This window comes from Stomoxys calcitrans, chromosome 2 (genome assembly GCF_963082655.1).
Source record: "Stomoxys calcitrans chromosome 2, idStoCalc2.1, whole genome shotgun sequence".
Classification (NCBI taxonomy): domain Eukaryota; kingdom Metazoa; phylum Arthropoda; class Insecta; order Diptera; family Muscidae; genus Stomoxys; species Stomoxys calcitrans.
The window spans coordinates 179,542,054-179,557,605 of record NC_081553.1 but is presented as its reverse complement, the minus strand read 5'-3'; the positions used below and the strand labels follow the sequence as shown (position 1 = coordinate 179,557,605).

General features: G+C 44.9%; 1 protein-coding gene across 1 annotated transcript in view; it reads left to right on the top strand.

The window, feature by feature from the left end:
* Window positions 1-15,552, top strand: part of LOC106086113 (irregular chiasm C-roughest protein) — a 1,171,308-nt gene that overhangs the window by 889,409 nt on the left and 266,347 nt on the right. The window contains exons 7-9 of the mRNA XM_059363383.1: window positions 4,513-4,656; window positions 9,119-9,313; window positions 13,543-13,691. Of these exons, the coding sequence (XP_059219366.1) occupies window positions 4,513-4,656; window positions 9,119-9,313; window positions 13,543-13,691 (488 nt within the window). The remainder of the gene's footprint in view (window positions 1-4,512; window positions 4,657-9,118; window positions 9,314-13,542; window positions 13,692-15,552) is intronic.

The following is a 15,552-nucleotide window of genomic DNA, read 5'->3' as shown; positions in this document are numbered from 1 at the left end:
ACCGATTTTTATGAAATTAACCAGTTATATCGGGAGTCAAGAGAAAATCCTTCTTGCCAAATTTTAAGAGAATCAGTTAATAAAAGACCATTTTATTGTTGTATTACTGCAAATCGGACGAACATATATATGGAAGCTATATCCAAAACTGAACCGATTTCCATGAAATCCACCAGTAATGTCGAGAATCATACAAAAATCCTTCCTGCAAAATTTCGAGAGAATCGGTTAACAAATGACCATTTTATTGCTGTATTACTGCAAATCGGACGAACATATATATGCAAGCTATATCCAAATCTGAACCGATTTTTTCAATTTCAATATTCTTCGTCGCTAGCCCGAAAAACATGCATGTACCTAATTTTATGACGATCGGACAAAAATTGCGCCCTGTACTTTGTACACAAATTAACATAGACAGACAGACGGACATAACTAAATCGAATCAGAAAGTGATTCTGAGTCGATCGATATAATTATCAATGGGTCTATCTCTCTTCTCAGTACCTCAGTACTGGTGTAGGGTACTAAAACGAAAAAGAATAAAGTCGGATTCCACCAATGTTGGCTAAGAGGCTAGCCACAATCCGCATAAAGGCCAAATTCTTCAAATATCAGCCTCTTAAAAGGTTGATAGAAACATATCTTAGGCGAAAGATCCCTGGAGATCGCTTGGCGCGGCAGCAGCATGCGCATAGTAAAGGCAAAACCACTGAAGCAGCCTTTCACGCCTTAGTCGGCTACATAGGGGGTTCTCTTGCTGTCAAGGAATAAACAATGGTAGCATTTCTTGACATTGAAGGTGCTTTCAGTGATGTAAAACCCACGTCAACCATGGAGGAGTTGGTGTTTCTAGACAACAACAACTGTACCGTAAGAAAATTTATTAATAACTTACATACTAAAAGATACATTATTGCAGGCTTGGGATCTGTGGATCCAAAAAGATGGGTCAGTAGAGGAACTCCTCAAGGAGGTGTACTGTCTCCTCTACTTTGGTATATAGCCATTAACAATATATTATTGTCTTTGGAAGAAAAATGTGTAAAAGTGATCTCGTATGCTGATGACTTGGCAATTGCGGTAAGGGGAAAGTTTTCCAGCACTCTAAGAGATATACTTCAAGAAGCTCTGCGTGAAACAGCAAAGTGATCTTACGAAAGTGGTCTAGGAGAAAATCCCTGCAAGACAGAATTAGTTCGTAAGAGATACAAGTGACCTGCAGTGGCACCTGTCTCCTTGGGAGGAGAGAATGTTCCCTTTAAAGAAAGCGCAAAATACCTGGGTATTTTACTGGACAGGAAATTGAACTTCAAATGCAACATTTTGGAAAGGGCAAGAAAGGCAACTCTTGACCGGATCCCTAGGATGGCTTGTTTCATCCGCACTGAGGACGACACCATCTGATGCACTGAATTAAATGCTACATCTTATGACTCTGGAAATTGTGACTAGACATATTACAGCGACCAATGCCGTGAGGTTACATCCGCACTGAGGACGACACCATCTGATGCACTGAATTAAATGCTACATCTTATGTCTCTGGACATTGTGACTAGACATATTACAGCGACCAATGCCGTGAGGTTAAGGGAGCTTTCTCATTGGTCATGTGGCGGCTACGGACACTGCGTTATCCTTAATACAATATCCGATGTTCCAGGTAGTGTGGATTACACCCTACCTGAGCCGCTTTTTGATAAAAAGTAGTGTAGCGCTATTCCTGATAGAAACGATTGAAACTTCTATATGGATGCTTCAAAACAAGACAACCAGGTGGGCTTTGGGGTGCACTCAAAAGATCTAGAATTGGCTATATCGAAAAGGTCACCGGACCACTGTAGTGTTAATCAAGCGGATATCCTTGCAATTAAGGAAGATAATGAGATAACGCCGGTTGGTATATATATCTTCTCAGACAGCCTGGCAGCCATTAAATCTCTGGACAACGTATTTCTGAACACAAAAACCGCCCCCGATTGTCGCAGATCTCTCAACGAGATGGCTGAACAGTTCAAAATTCACCTGTTCTGGGTGCCGGGAGACAGAGACATCCCGGGGAATTGTGAAGCGAACGAACTTCCTACATATTCCAGGGAAGTTCCTAGTCTCGGAAGCTCGCCCGCTTCACAATTCCGTGGGATGTCTCTGTGGCCCGACATCCAGAACAGGTGAGGCATGTTATCAAAGTTTTCAGGACCAGGCCCGAAGGACAACGACTAATAGATGGTCACAAAGAGGGGGCTGTGAGCATCCCAAAACCATGTCTCAGTCATTGTGTCCGTCATGACAGTTCACCGTCTAATTGGAAAACATGCTGACAGACTGAAGTTTGCCAGTAACGACTTTTGCAGAAGCTGTGAGGACATCGAAGAAGTAGAGACTATAGAACACCTTCTGTATATGTGTCCCGCACCAGCAGTCAGAAGGAGTTCCAGTTTAGGTTCCCATTTCTTTGTCAACGCCGACTATATGAAAAATCCGCAATTACTTTTTGGGCAACCCAATATATATGAGTGATTTTGGACAGGAAACTGAACTGTTAGCGTCACATATTAGAGCATACTGAAAAGACCCACAGATGTTGGGAACTTTGAGGATTAGGATGATGACTTTTAGAAATCTTTTCTCAAAAATTTTTACCTGTTGCAAGAATGAATGAACTTTTGCCTATTAATAACTAAAATAAACTTTTTCCTACAATCCCCGTTTGTCCCTCTTTCGAAACAAGCTCAATGATCAGAGATATTCTTTGCAAATGGAAAAGGAAAGAAAAAATCCGCAATTACTTTTTGGGCAACCCTATATTTGACCTAGTCAGATATCGATGTACTTCTATTGAGGAAACGTGGTGCATTACAATGGCCCATCTTCGTCTTCTTCGTAAACTGGTAGATTTCAGTCTGTGGGATTAAAATTGAGACACCTAAGTCTAACCAAAATCGTTTACCATCTTCAAGACCCTTTCGGCCTTCTGCATTTATTCAGTCTCTGAAGATCCGGTCCTCCCGGTACTGGCCAAAAAATTGGATCAGAGTGGGACCAACACACTCTGATCCAATGGGGGGCTCTTAACATTGTTAAAAGCCCCCCTCGATGTCAATGTATATCGCCAATGTGAACGTCCGTGCACATTGTGCATATCTTGGCATCAAATGGTTCCTCTATTTTATGCACAAACCCTGAATTAGTGTTATTTGTTTTTTAGTTTTGACCATGATTTGCTTACCATCGACCTATGTAACTGGCACCTATTGTACATATATAATGCCTTAAAATGGCGATGTCCCAAATCCGACGTTTAAGCACTTGAATACTTAAACAATCCACTTTTAATGATGATGGTTATGTTAATGCTGCTACTGCTTCTGTTGCTGATGATAATGATGATGATGGTGATGATGATGCCGATGATTATGTTGATGACTTTACTGATTGTAAGCTCTACGCTTCAATCATCGTACTCTCAAAAATTTAAATTCAACCAGAATAATTTTCTACTTCATCTGATGATGATTATGGCGATGAAGGCGGCATGGGTATGCGGGTGGTTTTTATGTTGGTTAGTCCTATACGACAATAGTCCCTCTCTTGCTAATGTACGTTATCTACTTGCGAGTACACAGCAATGGCAGCAACGCTGGATGTTCTTTGGTGTACGTGCTTGCGTGATATGACTGAGCTTTAGTTTAATTAGAATGCATAACAAGCCACTAAAACCAAAAATGTTACCGCACTGCTTCATCAGCAGCCATATACCAATGCCACCAACACCAATACCATGACCAGCACCTACACCTGCAGCTGTAAGGATGATAAGAATAAGAGAACCCCAACAAGCGAAGGGCAGCCCTTGGGGGAGGGGGGGGAATTGTAAGCTAACCAAAAATGTCATTCATTTATCCCAAAGCATTGAATAGCAGCATTGCATCAAAGACACATAATAGCCCTCCTACACATACTCATAGTCCACCACCACCATGGTCCTTTGTATCCTTGGGCAAGTGAGTGTGTGTGTGTGTGTATGACAAAACTGCAGAGTTAGCTAGGTAGAGAGTTTTTGGGGTAAAAGTTTAACAGTGGCTGACGTTTGCTTTGGTTAGGTTAATGCCGCTTGCCCCTCAGCATGCAAAGACACAGCTCTACTTACAACTACCAGTCTAAGAGTTGGAGTACATGAAACGCACGTCTTAAGGAAACCGGAAATGCATGACATCAATTTTAATTTCTATTGTTATCTGCCAGTTTGTATAGGTTGCACCATTGCTACGGCTGCTGCTCCTGCGGCCATACTGCTGCCGATGCTGATGTTGCTCTTTGGCTGTTATCCTTGTTGAAGCTGCCACAACAACTTCATTGTGTTTGACCAACAACAACTTGGACAATTTATTTTGTAATTTTTCCTCTTGTTTAACTTTATTCAATTTTTAACTTTCTTCTACTACTACTTAGTCTGCTCTTCCTGTTGCAACTTTACAACCGCTAATGATTTTTGTTTACTTGCAGTTGCACCACAACGACCACGTCTGGAATATGAAGGCGCCCATGTGCCACCGGGCCACAACATTACCGTGGACTCTGGCTCACTGGCTACCGTTAAATGTGTCTCCCACTACGGCAATCCACCTGCAACACTTAAGTGGTTTCTAGGTAAGTTTATGTTGTTTTTGTTCCGTTCCGTTCTGTTTCGTTTAGTTCTCTGTTGTTTTCTTTTTTTTTTTTGGCTTTCTTAATTTGCTCCCTGGCCTTTTATGACCACCAACCCGTATTTCTGCTGGTCTACTAAGTTTCTACGTCTCATGGGATTCGTAGAATTCCTTAGTAGTTGTGTGATTATCTTTAATTGTTTTAATATCTATGACATGCAATTCTCCTTAGCAACATTCAAGGGGGTGCATGTTAAGGTTGTACGGATTGCAGGTGTACAGGATTTTCATAGACCTCTTTGTGTCCTTACAAATCGAAGCAGCAACAATAAAAACTTATTAAGCTTTATATAGCTTCCGCGTAAATACAAGATACCTTAGTTCGACTCCCGTCCTTGGACGGGGTCACCCTGCGCTGTCGAAGGAGGCGAAGTACCTAGGCATAGTCCTCGATTCGAAACTGTCCTGGAAGAGGAACACCGAGGAAAGAAGCCGTATGCCACTGTGCGCTATTTACTCCTGCAGGAGGATGTTCAGGAGGAAGTTGGGGGTGACTCCTAAGATGATTTATTGGATGTATACGGCCATCGTGAGACCAGTACTGGCCTATGGAGCACTAGTATAATGGGACGGCGTAGGGAAGAGGACGCGTGCGAGGGAGTTCGAGAAGGTTCAGAGGCTGGCCTGCGTCGCGATCACAGGGGCGCTGAGATCCGCACCGCAGGCAGGCCTGTAGGCGTTGCCGAATATGCAGCCCATTGGGGCCTATATTTGGAACTGCACCAGGGTCGCGCTTAGGCTGAGATAGATCGGCATGCTGAAGGAGTATGGTTGCGGCTACAGTTCGATTCTGGGTGTTATGGATACGGATGGAAGACTGTGGAGGATCTCCGACTACCTGGCACCAGTGCCGACTGGAGTGAGGGCATTAGTGATTCGTTTTCCTGAGAGGAGGAGGGCGGATGGTGTACTTGAGGAGGATGAGACCTCGATCTACACAGATGGCTCCAAGATGGAGCAGGGACTGGATTGGAGGTCTACTCTGATGCACTTAATATCAGTATGTCTCTGAGACTGCCGGACGAGTGCACGGTTTTTCAGGCAGAGGTCTGTACCATTGCAGTAGCCGCAAGATAAATTCTGGCAAGGGGCTTACCGCCCTCGAAACTCAGAATTTATGTGGACAGTATGGCGGCGCTCGAGGATGGTGAGGTCCAGATGAGAGGCGGACTGTCTGGAATCCCTGGATAGGCTACGGGCCCACGACGTGACGCTGACATGGGTTCCTGAGCATGAGGGGATTCCAGGAAATGAGAGGACGGACGAGGGCGCCAGGAGGGGTTCGTCTGCGCAACGCGGACCAATCATCGGTCTTGCCTACATGCCATTTGTCGAGCTACTGAACACAGTAAATGGGATAGCCAGGCGGCGTCGGTGGCGAGGTGAGACACGGTAGATGGTTGCCGGACTGCGAAGGCGCTGTGGCTGGTCATCGACCGGAGGAGAACGAGGGAGTTGCTGTCGTTCGATAAGAAGTCAATGAGTACCTTAACAAAGGTCATAACCGGCCACTGAGCCATGGGCCGCATGGGGATACCGCACAATGTCTTTTGTAGGAGTTGCCATGATGATGATGTGGAAGAGACTATTGAGCACTTGCTGTGTTCCTGTCCGTATCTGCAGAGATGTAGGCTCTCTTTTCTGGGCAACCGTTTCTTCTGTGATCTGTGTGAACTTGTGAACGTACCTTTGGTATCTCTCCTGAGGTTGTTAAGGGAACAGTATGGTTCCAACGTGGGGTTCCCACAGGCTCCGGTTTAGATAGGTCCGAACTGGCGTAGGAAAGGGCGGTTATTTACCTCCCGCTCGGGTTTCTCCACTCCTCCTGTCTTTTTCTTCTATTCGTGTATAGCCTCTAGTACGAGGTCTCACATTTGTTTCTTCCCTTTCTCTCTCTTGGTCATCACAATGGGCCAAACTGGTCTCCGAGTGAACTCTTCTTTTGGTGGGCAACCCATTAAACCTAACGTAATCTAACCTTATATGGCAAGACATACAACAAAGATTTGTTTTAGTTGTAAGCTGAGAAGCAACTGAGAGGAATCGCCGACACCGCTAGTTACCAGCGCCCTGAGGAAGAGTGATGCCACTGTTTTCTCATAAGCGCCTGTATGTGTAAGAAAACTCATCCTCTCATCCAGATAAAATCAAACGAGTCTTGTGAGATTAAAAGCAAATTGTTGCTGGAAAATTAACAAATTCCGTCGTCGCTTTTTCGACAAAAGTTGTTGTTTCAAAATTATTTTTATCTGTCTACCTCACAAATGTCACCAGCCTTAAGAGGGTATGACCACCGCTAAAAAATGTTTCTGATGCTCTCTCCAATATTCGTCATAGTTTTTAGAGTTTCAGCTTTAAGGTTGAATAGGAACCCCTCCATGAAAAGGTGAGTTTAATAGGAGGCTAGTCTGTGATATCTTTATGAGAAATAAACAAAAAGGGTGAATTATGTGAACACATTAAAAAAAATAAAAGAAGAGAGCCGGGTGCAAGCGCTTCTCTGACACGCCTTCACGAATGTGCATTTCTATAGCCCTCGTTCATCTGAGTATCTTCTCGGGGATTGCCAGCTAGTGGTCTTGCTCATCTACGCATACATAACAGTGTGTAGGATTTCATCGCGACACCCTCGAACTTCACCGGAGTCCCAAATGTGCGGCCATACGGCCTATAACACAGTACCCGGTTATTACTCTTTTAAGAGTGAGCTCTTTGTTTGCCCTTATTCCTTAATGGAATGTTCAAGGGCAAATATGCATAATGATCTCTTATCAAAGGCCAGCAGCTACTTCGTCCTCCTCCGGTCGACGGCAGGCCTGAGTGTCCTGGCAGTTTGGCATCTATGAACGAACGCCCATCTCGCCAACGCCTCTGTATTGGTCTCTCCCTCTACAAGATTATGTTAGGTTGGGTTGCAAGGGACCAACTAGTAACCTCGGTTACTAGCCGCTTCACTTGTAGTCCTTAGGTCCAGTGTCTTTTCTACTTTCTTCTGAGATTCACCCTAGAAGATAGAAAAAAAATCGATAAACATACACCACCAAACGATACAATACAGCAAAAAGGAACAGAAAAATTAAACTAACGCATAAGACAAGAATCACCGTAGAGAGTTTGATCCAGTCAGACAATTCAAGCCTCTCCAACTCTCCCTCGTTATCGCACATCCTGCAGAAGTCTGGCTCTCCTTGCGCCCAGTGCGATGTCAAAGACTTGCCGTGCCACTGATCAGTCTGGACTCCTATTAATAGTCCTAAGTCATGCCTACTCAGCCCCAGTATAAGCGTCGTCCTGTTTCGCCAAAAAACTCGTCCACAGGGCCTTTGACACCCTATAACCAGCCATCGCCTTATTGGAGCAGTCATCGTAGAATGCATCCACTCCACCAGGAAGCTAGCACAGAGGAGGTCTCACTGATTCTATAGCAAGACTTGCAGTAATCCGCATTCCATTTCTTGTCGTTCGTCGGACGCTTTGTTCCCCCTCATACCTAGATGGCCTGGGATCCTGCAGAGCCTGACAGCCCTTTCCATGGCTCGAAGATGCTCGTTGGTTCTTCTAACCAATATTGACCTCAGCGGTCCGATGCCAGAGCCTTCAGCGCCTCCTGACTGTGTACGTTTATCAGGCCACGCTCTCGTCTCCAGTGTCTTCAGGATCGGGAAGACATCCGCCTGAAAATCGCTGCAATGAAAATCAATGAAGACTCCTGCTCCAGTGCCCCAATCCAGTTTTGATTCATCCGTGTATACAGAGGGTTCCGGGAAGGGTGGGGTGCCCAGAACCAGAACTCCCTTTTTGGGAAAACTACTCCCAACCCATGTACAAATAGGGACTCCCACGGTATATTATCCGTCGCGCCGGATATAGCAGAACAAAGGAATGGTATAAATTAGAGAAGCCCCATGTACCTGACTCACCTCAGTCTCATCTCAACATATAGGTGCAAAGGCATAATATAGGGAATGGAATCTAGCGCCTCTCTTGGGGCACGTCTCCTTGCTCTAGGGATTAGCACTGCCGCGGTACCCTATACTGAATGCCATAGTTGTCCTCAGCTTTGTGCCAAACCGGATAACTAAGTTGAGAATCTCTACCTGAAAGATTGTATACATGTCCTGTAGTATCCCCGGCATAGCGATGTTAAGTATCTCAGAGTATACATCCAATTCAGACCCTGGCGCCATCTGTAGAGACTGAGGTCTCATTCTCTTGAACTTAACCCGAGACGGTGGTCATCCAAAGGTCGGCTCGACCCAACTTAACACATTTTTACTTTGTTTTACAATTTTCTGCAACTTAATTTACCAATTACATCAATTGCCTTTTATTAATGAGCCATTGTTAGTGGTTTGCTTAAATGCCATATTTTATCATTTGTGTCTTTCCATTTTCTTTCTTTGCAGGTGACCAAGAAATTGAACCAATTCATCCGCAAACAAATGCCACTGAACCGGATAATGCACGTACTTGGTCGGCCACATCGGTTGTTCAATTGACGGCAATGCGTGAGAGGCATGGCGATATTTTACGCTGTTTGGCTTATCACGAATCGTATACAGCAAAGACAGTGCCCGTGGAGGCGAGATTAGATGTTAAGTGTAAGTAAACCTATTAAGTTAAGAAATCAAGAAGAAAGTGAAGAAGAGAGTGAATGAATTTAAAAATTTAATTGCTGGAATTTTGCCGTAGGAAGTGAGAGCTTTAAAAGTCATAAAGGATGGAAATACAATGTTATACAATACAATGCTACGGCAGCCGATTTTACGCATTGACATCGGCAAGAGCTGCCTCCTCAATATACATGTTCGTCCCTTTTCCGTCATTGGAGAGGAACATCCTGGAGTGCCTTCTCCGCAAGCTTCTAGTCCGTCCCGGGTATAACCCCGGACTCTGGTTATATTCAGTTTGCCAAAACCGCCGCCATTATCGGTCGCTGTCGGTGAGGTATAACCTGTGCATGGAGTGGGAACATTTCCGATCTTGCTCTGAGTATAGTCACACTGAATATGTTGCAAGGTTTTGTGCCAACATAGACAGCAGTGGGTCACAGGAGTCGTCGTCGTCGCTTTTGCCTCCTCGTGGTCGGACTATGTGATCCTCCATAGCTCTCCCGTGCGGGTATATACGCAACAGCGGCATCCCAGCCCCAACATTTCCAGGCCAGTACCGGGAAGTGTATCTTTTTTGCAATTGCTATACAATGGTCTCAGAGGCAAGATCGACGAGATAGTAGATTTTATGAGTTGGAAGAACATTCTGGCTGTTGCGATCCAGGAGACAAAGCTGATCAACCTGCAGCTTGAACAGTTGTCACGGAATATGCTATGTAAGGATCGCCACCTTTCCTTACGGCGCCTGGCGCTAGTGACATTAACATGGAGTGCATGGGGATAGCAGTCAAGTCCGGTACTGCCGAGATAGAGCTATACAACGTGTACATACCGCTGGATGGTAGCTGTGGCTGTGTTAATGGTCAAACTTACAAACCCAACTTAAGTGGGTTACTATCTGCCCATAATCGTCTGGTTTTAGGAGACTTTAATGCGCATCACGTTTCATGTCATTCTCCCCTAGGTAACGACCAGCGGGGCATAGCTTTGGAAAGCCAAATTGAAGGCTTCGCGTTTTGCTCTGCGAATGAGGGAGGAAGTGCAGCAGCTCGTCAGACATTTCCATTGCATCCTCTTGTCTCCTTAGTAACGTATCCTAGCAAACCGTCTTTTCTTTGGGATCAGACCACCTCCTCATAATTCTTACCATCGACCGAACACCCGACTTCATAATCTGTGAGCGGCAGACGTTTTTTAATCAGAAGAAGACCGATTGGGTCGGCTTCAGAGAATACACCAATCGCCGCTTCAGTGAACTGGCACCCCCCTCAAATGTGACAGTTGCGGAGATGAAATTTCGAGACATCATTAACGCAGCCGCCTGCTTTATACCAGCCGGTCGAATACCCCAAGTGCAGGCAGTGGTATGCCAGAAGAGCAGGATTTGGTTCGTTTCACGGACGCCATTAACCCCAACGAACATAAGCGGAATTTGTGTTTGGAATACATGGAGCTATGAAACTTAGATGCCGGGTTAGACAAGCTGTGGTCAACTGTAAAATCATTCTCGAATCCCGTTAGAGGGGATGCCACGGCCTCAGTCACTTTTGGCGACATAACTGTGACTGATTCGTAGAGATGCGCCAAGTTGTTCAAACGTCCATTTTATTGTGCATCCCTAAAGTGACACGGCAAGGAGGAGAGCCATCCGTCGTATCCGTATTCTCCGAACCGATGCACATCCATAACAATTTTCCGTGGACGAAGTTAGGAATGTCATCCGTGGCGCCAAATCATCCAAGGCGTTTGGCCGCGATGGAATCTCTGCACACATGCTGATGAATCTGGATCTAACTGGTGTTGATTACCTTGAAATTGTCCTCAGCCTGTTCTCGATGTCTGGAATATGGTCAGAGTGATCCCGCTACTGAAGCCTGGAAAGGACCTCAGTATGGGGGAGTCGTACAGACCGACCTCCCTTGTCTCACCTATAGCCAAGATGCTTGAGGCACTATTCCTCCCGGTCTCGTTGGGGAATTTCCCTTTGCCGGGCTTCAGCATGGATTATGAAGACTGCATAGCACAACAACTACATGCAAAGCAGTTGTTGTGCACTGCACACATTTTGAGTGAATTCAATCAGCCCAGGTCATGTGATAGAACGGTCCCCGTGGCACTGCAACTATCGAATGCATTCGACACGTTCCACCATACCAAACTACTTGAGGACATCGCCTATACGTTCCTCCAGCCTGGTTTGAAATGTTGGGTCGCGAGTTATCTGTGTGGTTGCAAGTCATTTGTGGAATTTAGGGATAAGAAGTCGAAGCACCATAGAGTGAAACGGGGTGGTCCCTAGGGCGGGGTGAGATCTAGGCACTGTTAAACCTCTACTTATCCTCCATTCCATGCCGTCTTAGGGCATAGAGATCGTATCATATGCGGACAATTGTACGATAATGGCATCAGGCCCCCACCTATTGATGACATCTGCGATAGGATGAACATCTACCTCAACGAACTTGCCTCATATTTCGCTGCAATGATCTGAAAGTATCTGCCACCAAATCTTCAGCCACATTGTTCACTACAAGAAAGCGTGAAGTGAATACTGATCTGCAAGTGAAGGTCGATGTAGAAATGATTCCGACCATCAAGTGTCCCAAAATACTTGTCATCACATTTGACGGCTCTAACACATTCTCCCCTACATGCCACAGCATAAAATCAAAAGTAGAAACAAGGTCCTCAAGTCACTTGCCGTCAAAACTTGGGGTGCTGACAAAGAAACCTTGTTCACCACGTACAAAGCAATTGGTCGTTCTGTGGTAAGTTATGCAGCGCTAATGTGGTCTCTTCAGCTCTGTGACACGCAGTGTAATAATATTCAGATCTGTCAGAATGCCGCCCTTCGAGCTGCGACGGACTGTCTCCTCAGTTCTCATGTGTACCGCCTCCATCAGGAGACAAAGATCTTACCCGTGCGAAGACATAGCTACATGCTGTCTAAGCAAAACATTCTGGGCTGTTTTCGCAGAGACCATCCAAATCATCATCTTGTGGATAGGCATCCACCGCCCAGAAGTCTTCAGGTAGAAGATCTATATGAGCAAGAACGTAAGATTCAGTGCTACAAGAGAGAACCTCTAGATTAAGCGGCATATCAAGCGTGTCTAGACAACATTCGTGCTTTTTGCCTATAAGAACCATTAAAGTCCTTAAAGAATTAAAAGTTATGAACTGTAGGCCAATGAACTATTTTCTGCATTTGCTCTTCGTCAATGTGTTTTTAGACTCCCCCATTGGGCGAAAAGAATTTAATATTTTATTGCTCCAAATTAACTTTTGTTACTTCAAGTGACCAACAAGCCTGCCCCTTTCAGCCTTTGGCGGAAATAGTCTTCCATGAGTCTTCCGTGCTTCATTTCTGTTTCTGTTCATCGCCTAAAAGGATAAACAATTAAATTAGAAATTCCACTTACAACACCAGGCTCGCGTCAAAACAAATTAAATTTCCTTTAAGGCACAAACCAAACATCCTGGCGTTTTATCAGTATCCCCCCATCCCCCCCAACACACACAGTGCGGAGGCAAAGCAGCCATTAGTTGCCACCTACGTCTTTGCCTCACTTTGTTTGTAATTTATATAAAAAATTTCCCAGAAATTTAAGTGAACACGGAAAACATTTCATCGCAAAAAAAAAGTGTACTGAACATTTAGTTATCCATCTGTAGTTTACCTTTTTGCCAGAATGATGGACAGACTAAGCGTGAGCGTCAAGGGGACGTGGTGGTGGCTGCCACACCATCGCCTTGTTTGTGTTGAGCCAAAAATTGGAATTTGGCAACAAGTCAAAAGTGTAAATCCTTTATCCACAGCTGCTATCACCAAATGTAATGCCAACAAAATGGAGCCGGGAGGGATCAACACCGTTGTTCAGACATTCCGGCAGCAAAGTGCTGGGATGCCTCAATGGCTGGCTGGCTGGACGGTTGCTTGTCTGATAGCTAAGCTGACTGGCAGCCTGGCTCAGCTTCTGGCTTGTTGGCAGCACAGGTCTGGCAGTTAAATCAATTAAATTAACTGCAATTTTCCCTCAATATGCTGTGGCCGTTGTTGCTTGCTTGGGCTTTGTGCATTTGTGTTTGTGTGTGTATATGTGTGTGTGGGATTTTCCTTAAGCGACAACAACAACACATTTCTACAATTTATTTTTTCTTTGTGCTTTTGTCCTTATCCCTGATGGCTTTTTGTTGCTTTATTTTCTTTTCCACAGACGCACCAACAATACGTCTAATTGGCTCACCGGAAATCGACTTGGAAGAGGATAAAGATGCTCTGATATTACGCTGTGTAGCGGATGCCAATCCACCGGCCAGCATTGTATGGCGTCGTGCGGGACGCTCTGAAATTGCCAGTCTTCAGGTAAGCAAACTATCCAATATAGATTCATGCATCCATCCATCGATCCATTGACTGAGCCAAACAGTGCAATAGAAAACAAACAGGATGCATGAATTTTGTAAGAGTGCCAAGAAAATTTACAATCACGTTTCTATTAAAGGAGGGAGGTATGGCAAAGGGAAAATTAGTTCTATTTATACCCACTACCGTAGGATAGGCGGTATATTCATTTTGTCATGCCGTTTGCAACACATCGAAATATCCATTTCCGACCCCATGAAGTAAAATATTCTTGATCAGCGTAAACATCTAAGACGATCTAGCCATGTCCGTCCGTCTGTCTGTTGAAATCACGCTACGGTCTTCTTTTGTCCATAAGCAGGTTAAGTTCGAAGATGGGCTATATCGGACTATATCTTGATATAGCCCACATATAGACCGATCCGCCGATTTAGGATTTTAGACCCATAAAAGCCACATTTAATATCCGATTTTGCTGAAATTTGGGACAGTAAGTTGGGTTAGGCAACTTACATCCTTCTTTAAGTTGGTCAAGATCGGTCAAGATTTGGATATAGCTGGCATATAGAACGATCTCACGATTTAAGGTTTTGGGCCCATAAAAGGCGCATTTATTGTCCGATTTTGCCAAAATTTGGTATAGTGAGTTGCGTTAGCCCCTTTGACACCTTCTTTAATTTGGCTCAGATTGGTTCAGATTTGGATATAGCTGCCATATAGACCAATCTCTCGATATATGGTTTTGGGCCAATAAGAGGCGCATTTATTGTCTGCTTTCGCCGAAATTTGGGCCAGTGAGTTGCGTTAGACTCTTCGACAACTTTCTGCAATTTGGCCGAGACCGGTCCTGACTTGGATATGCCTCAAGTAATCCAATCGGGAAATCGATGTAAATGGAAGCTACAATATATCATAACGTTTAAGCTTCTTCAGACTGCAAAAGTTTCATCTGGAGATCGGTTTATAGGAGCGATATCAGGTTACACAATAGAGCAATACTTATTAACGCCTCAGTAGAGGATAGCTATTGGAGAAAAGGTGCAACATAAGGCCCATACAAAAGGTTCAGAGAACATGTGTTCTTGGTATAGGCGGAGTAATGAGGACCACGCCCACTAGGGCACTGGAGACTATTCTAGATATCCGACTTATTGACATACAGATCAAGTGTAAAGCAGCCACTGCGGATACGAGACTTAAGGCGATGGAAGAATGAATTGAAGATGGGAGCAGCCCATACCATCGCGATACGATCGAGCCGACGATAGAAAACCTGGAAGAAAGTGAAGAGGTTTCCAATCGGATACCTGAGACGACACTTGAGGTCGAGTGCAAGGCACTGCTGCCATCGGCACAGTCTTGGACTGACGGAACCCTAATATTGCCATCTGGAAGATCATGTTACACGGATAGATCAACGCTAGAGGACAGAGTGGGCCTGGGGGTCTGCTGTGAGAACCCAAGAAGTGAGATCTGTTTAAGGCTGCCCGACTAAAATGCGGTCCTGCAGGCGGAGATCCGGGCGTTCACGGAATGTATGAGGAGTTGTGGTGCTAACTCGAGGACGTCGAGTTTGAACATCTTTGCGGATAGTAAAATGGCTATAAGGGCAATAACAACCAGGACAGTAAGATTATGAACAGTCCTGCAGTGTAAGAAGGAGATTAAAGCCTTCTCTGGGATGGCAATTCCGCATCGTTTGGGTGCCGGGCCACGGAGTAAGAGGTAATGAAAGGGCCAGCGATTTGGCAGTGAAGGCCAGAGAAGTGCCGTCAATAGACTTGGTTAACCCGAAGCCTTTCGGACCGACGTAGTTCGAGTAAAGAGCGTGGGCTGTGGAACAGCGAAACAGCTGGTAGGA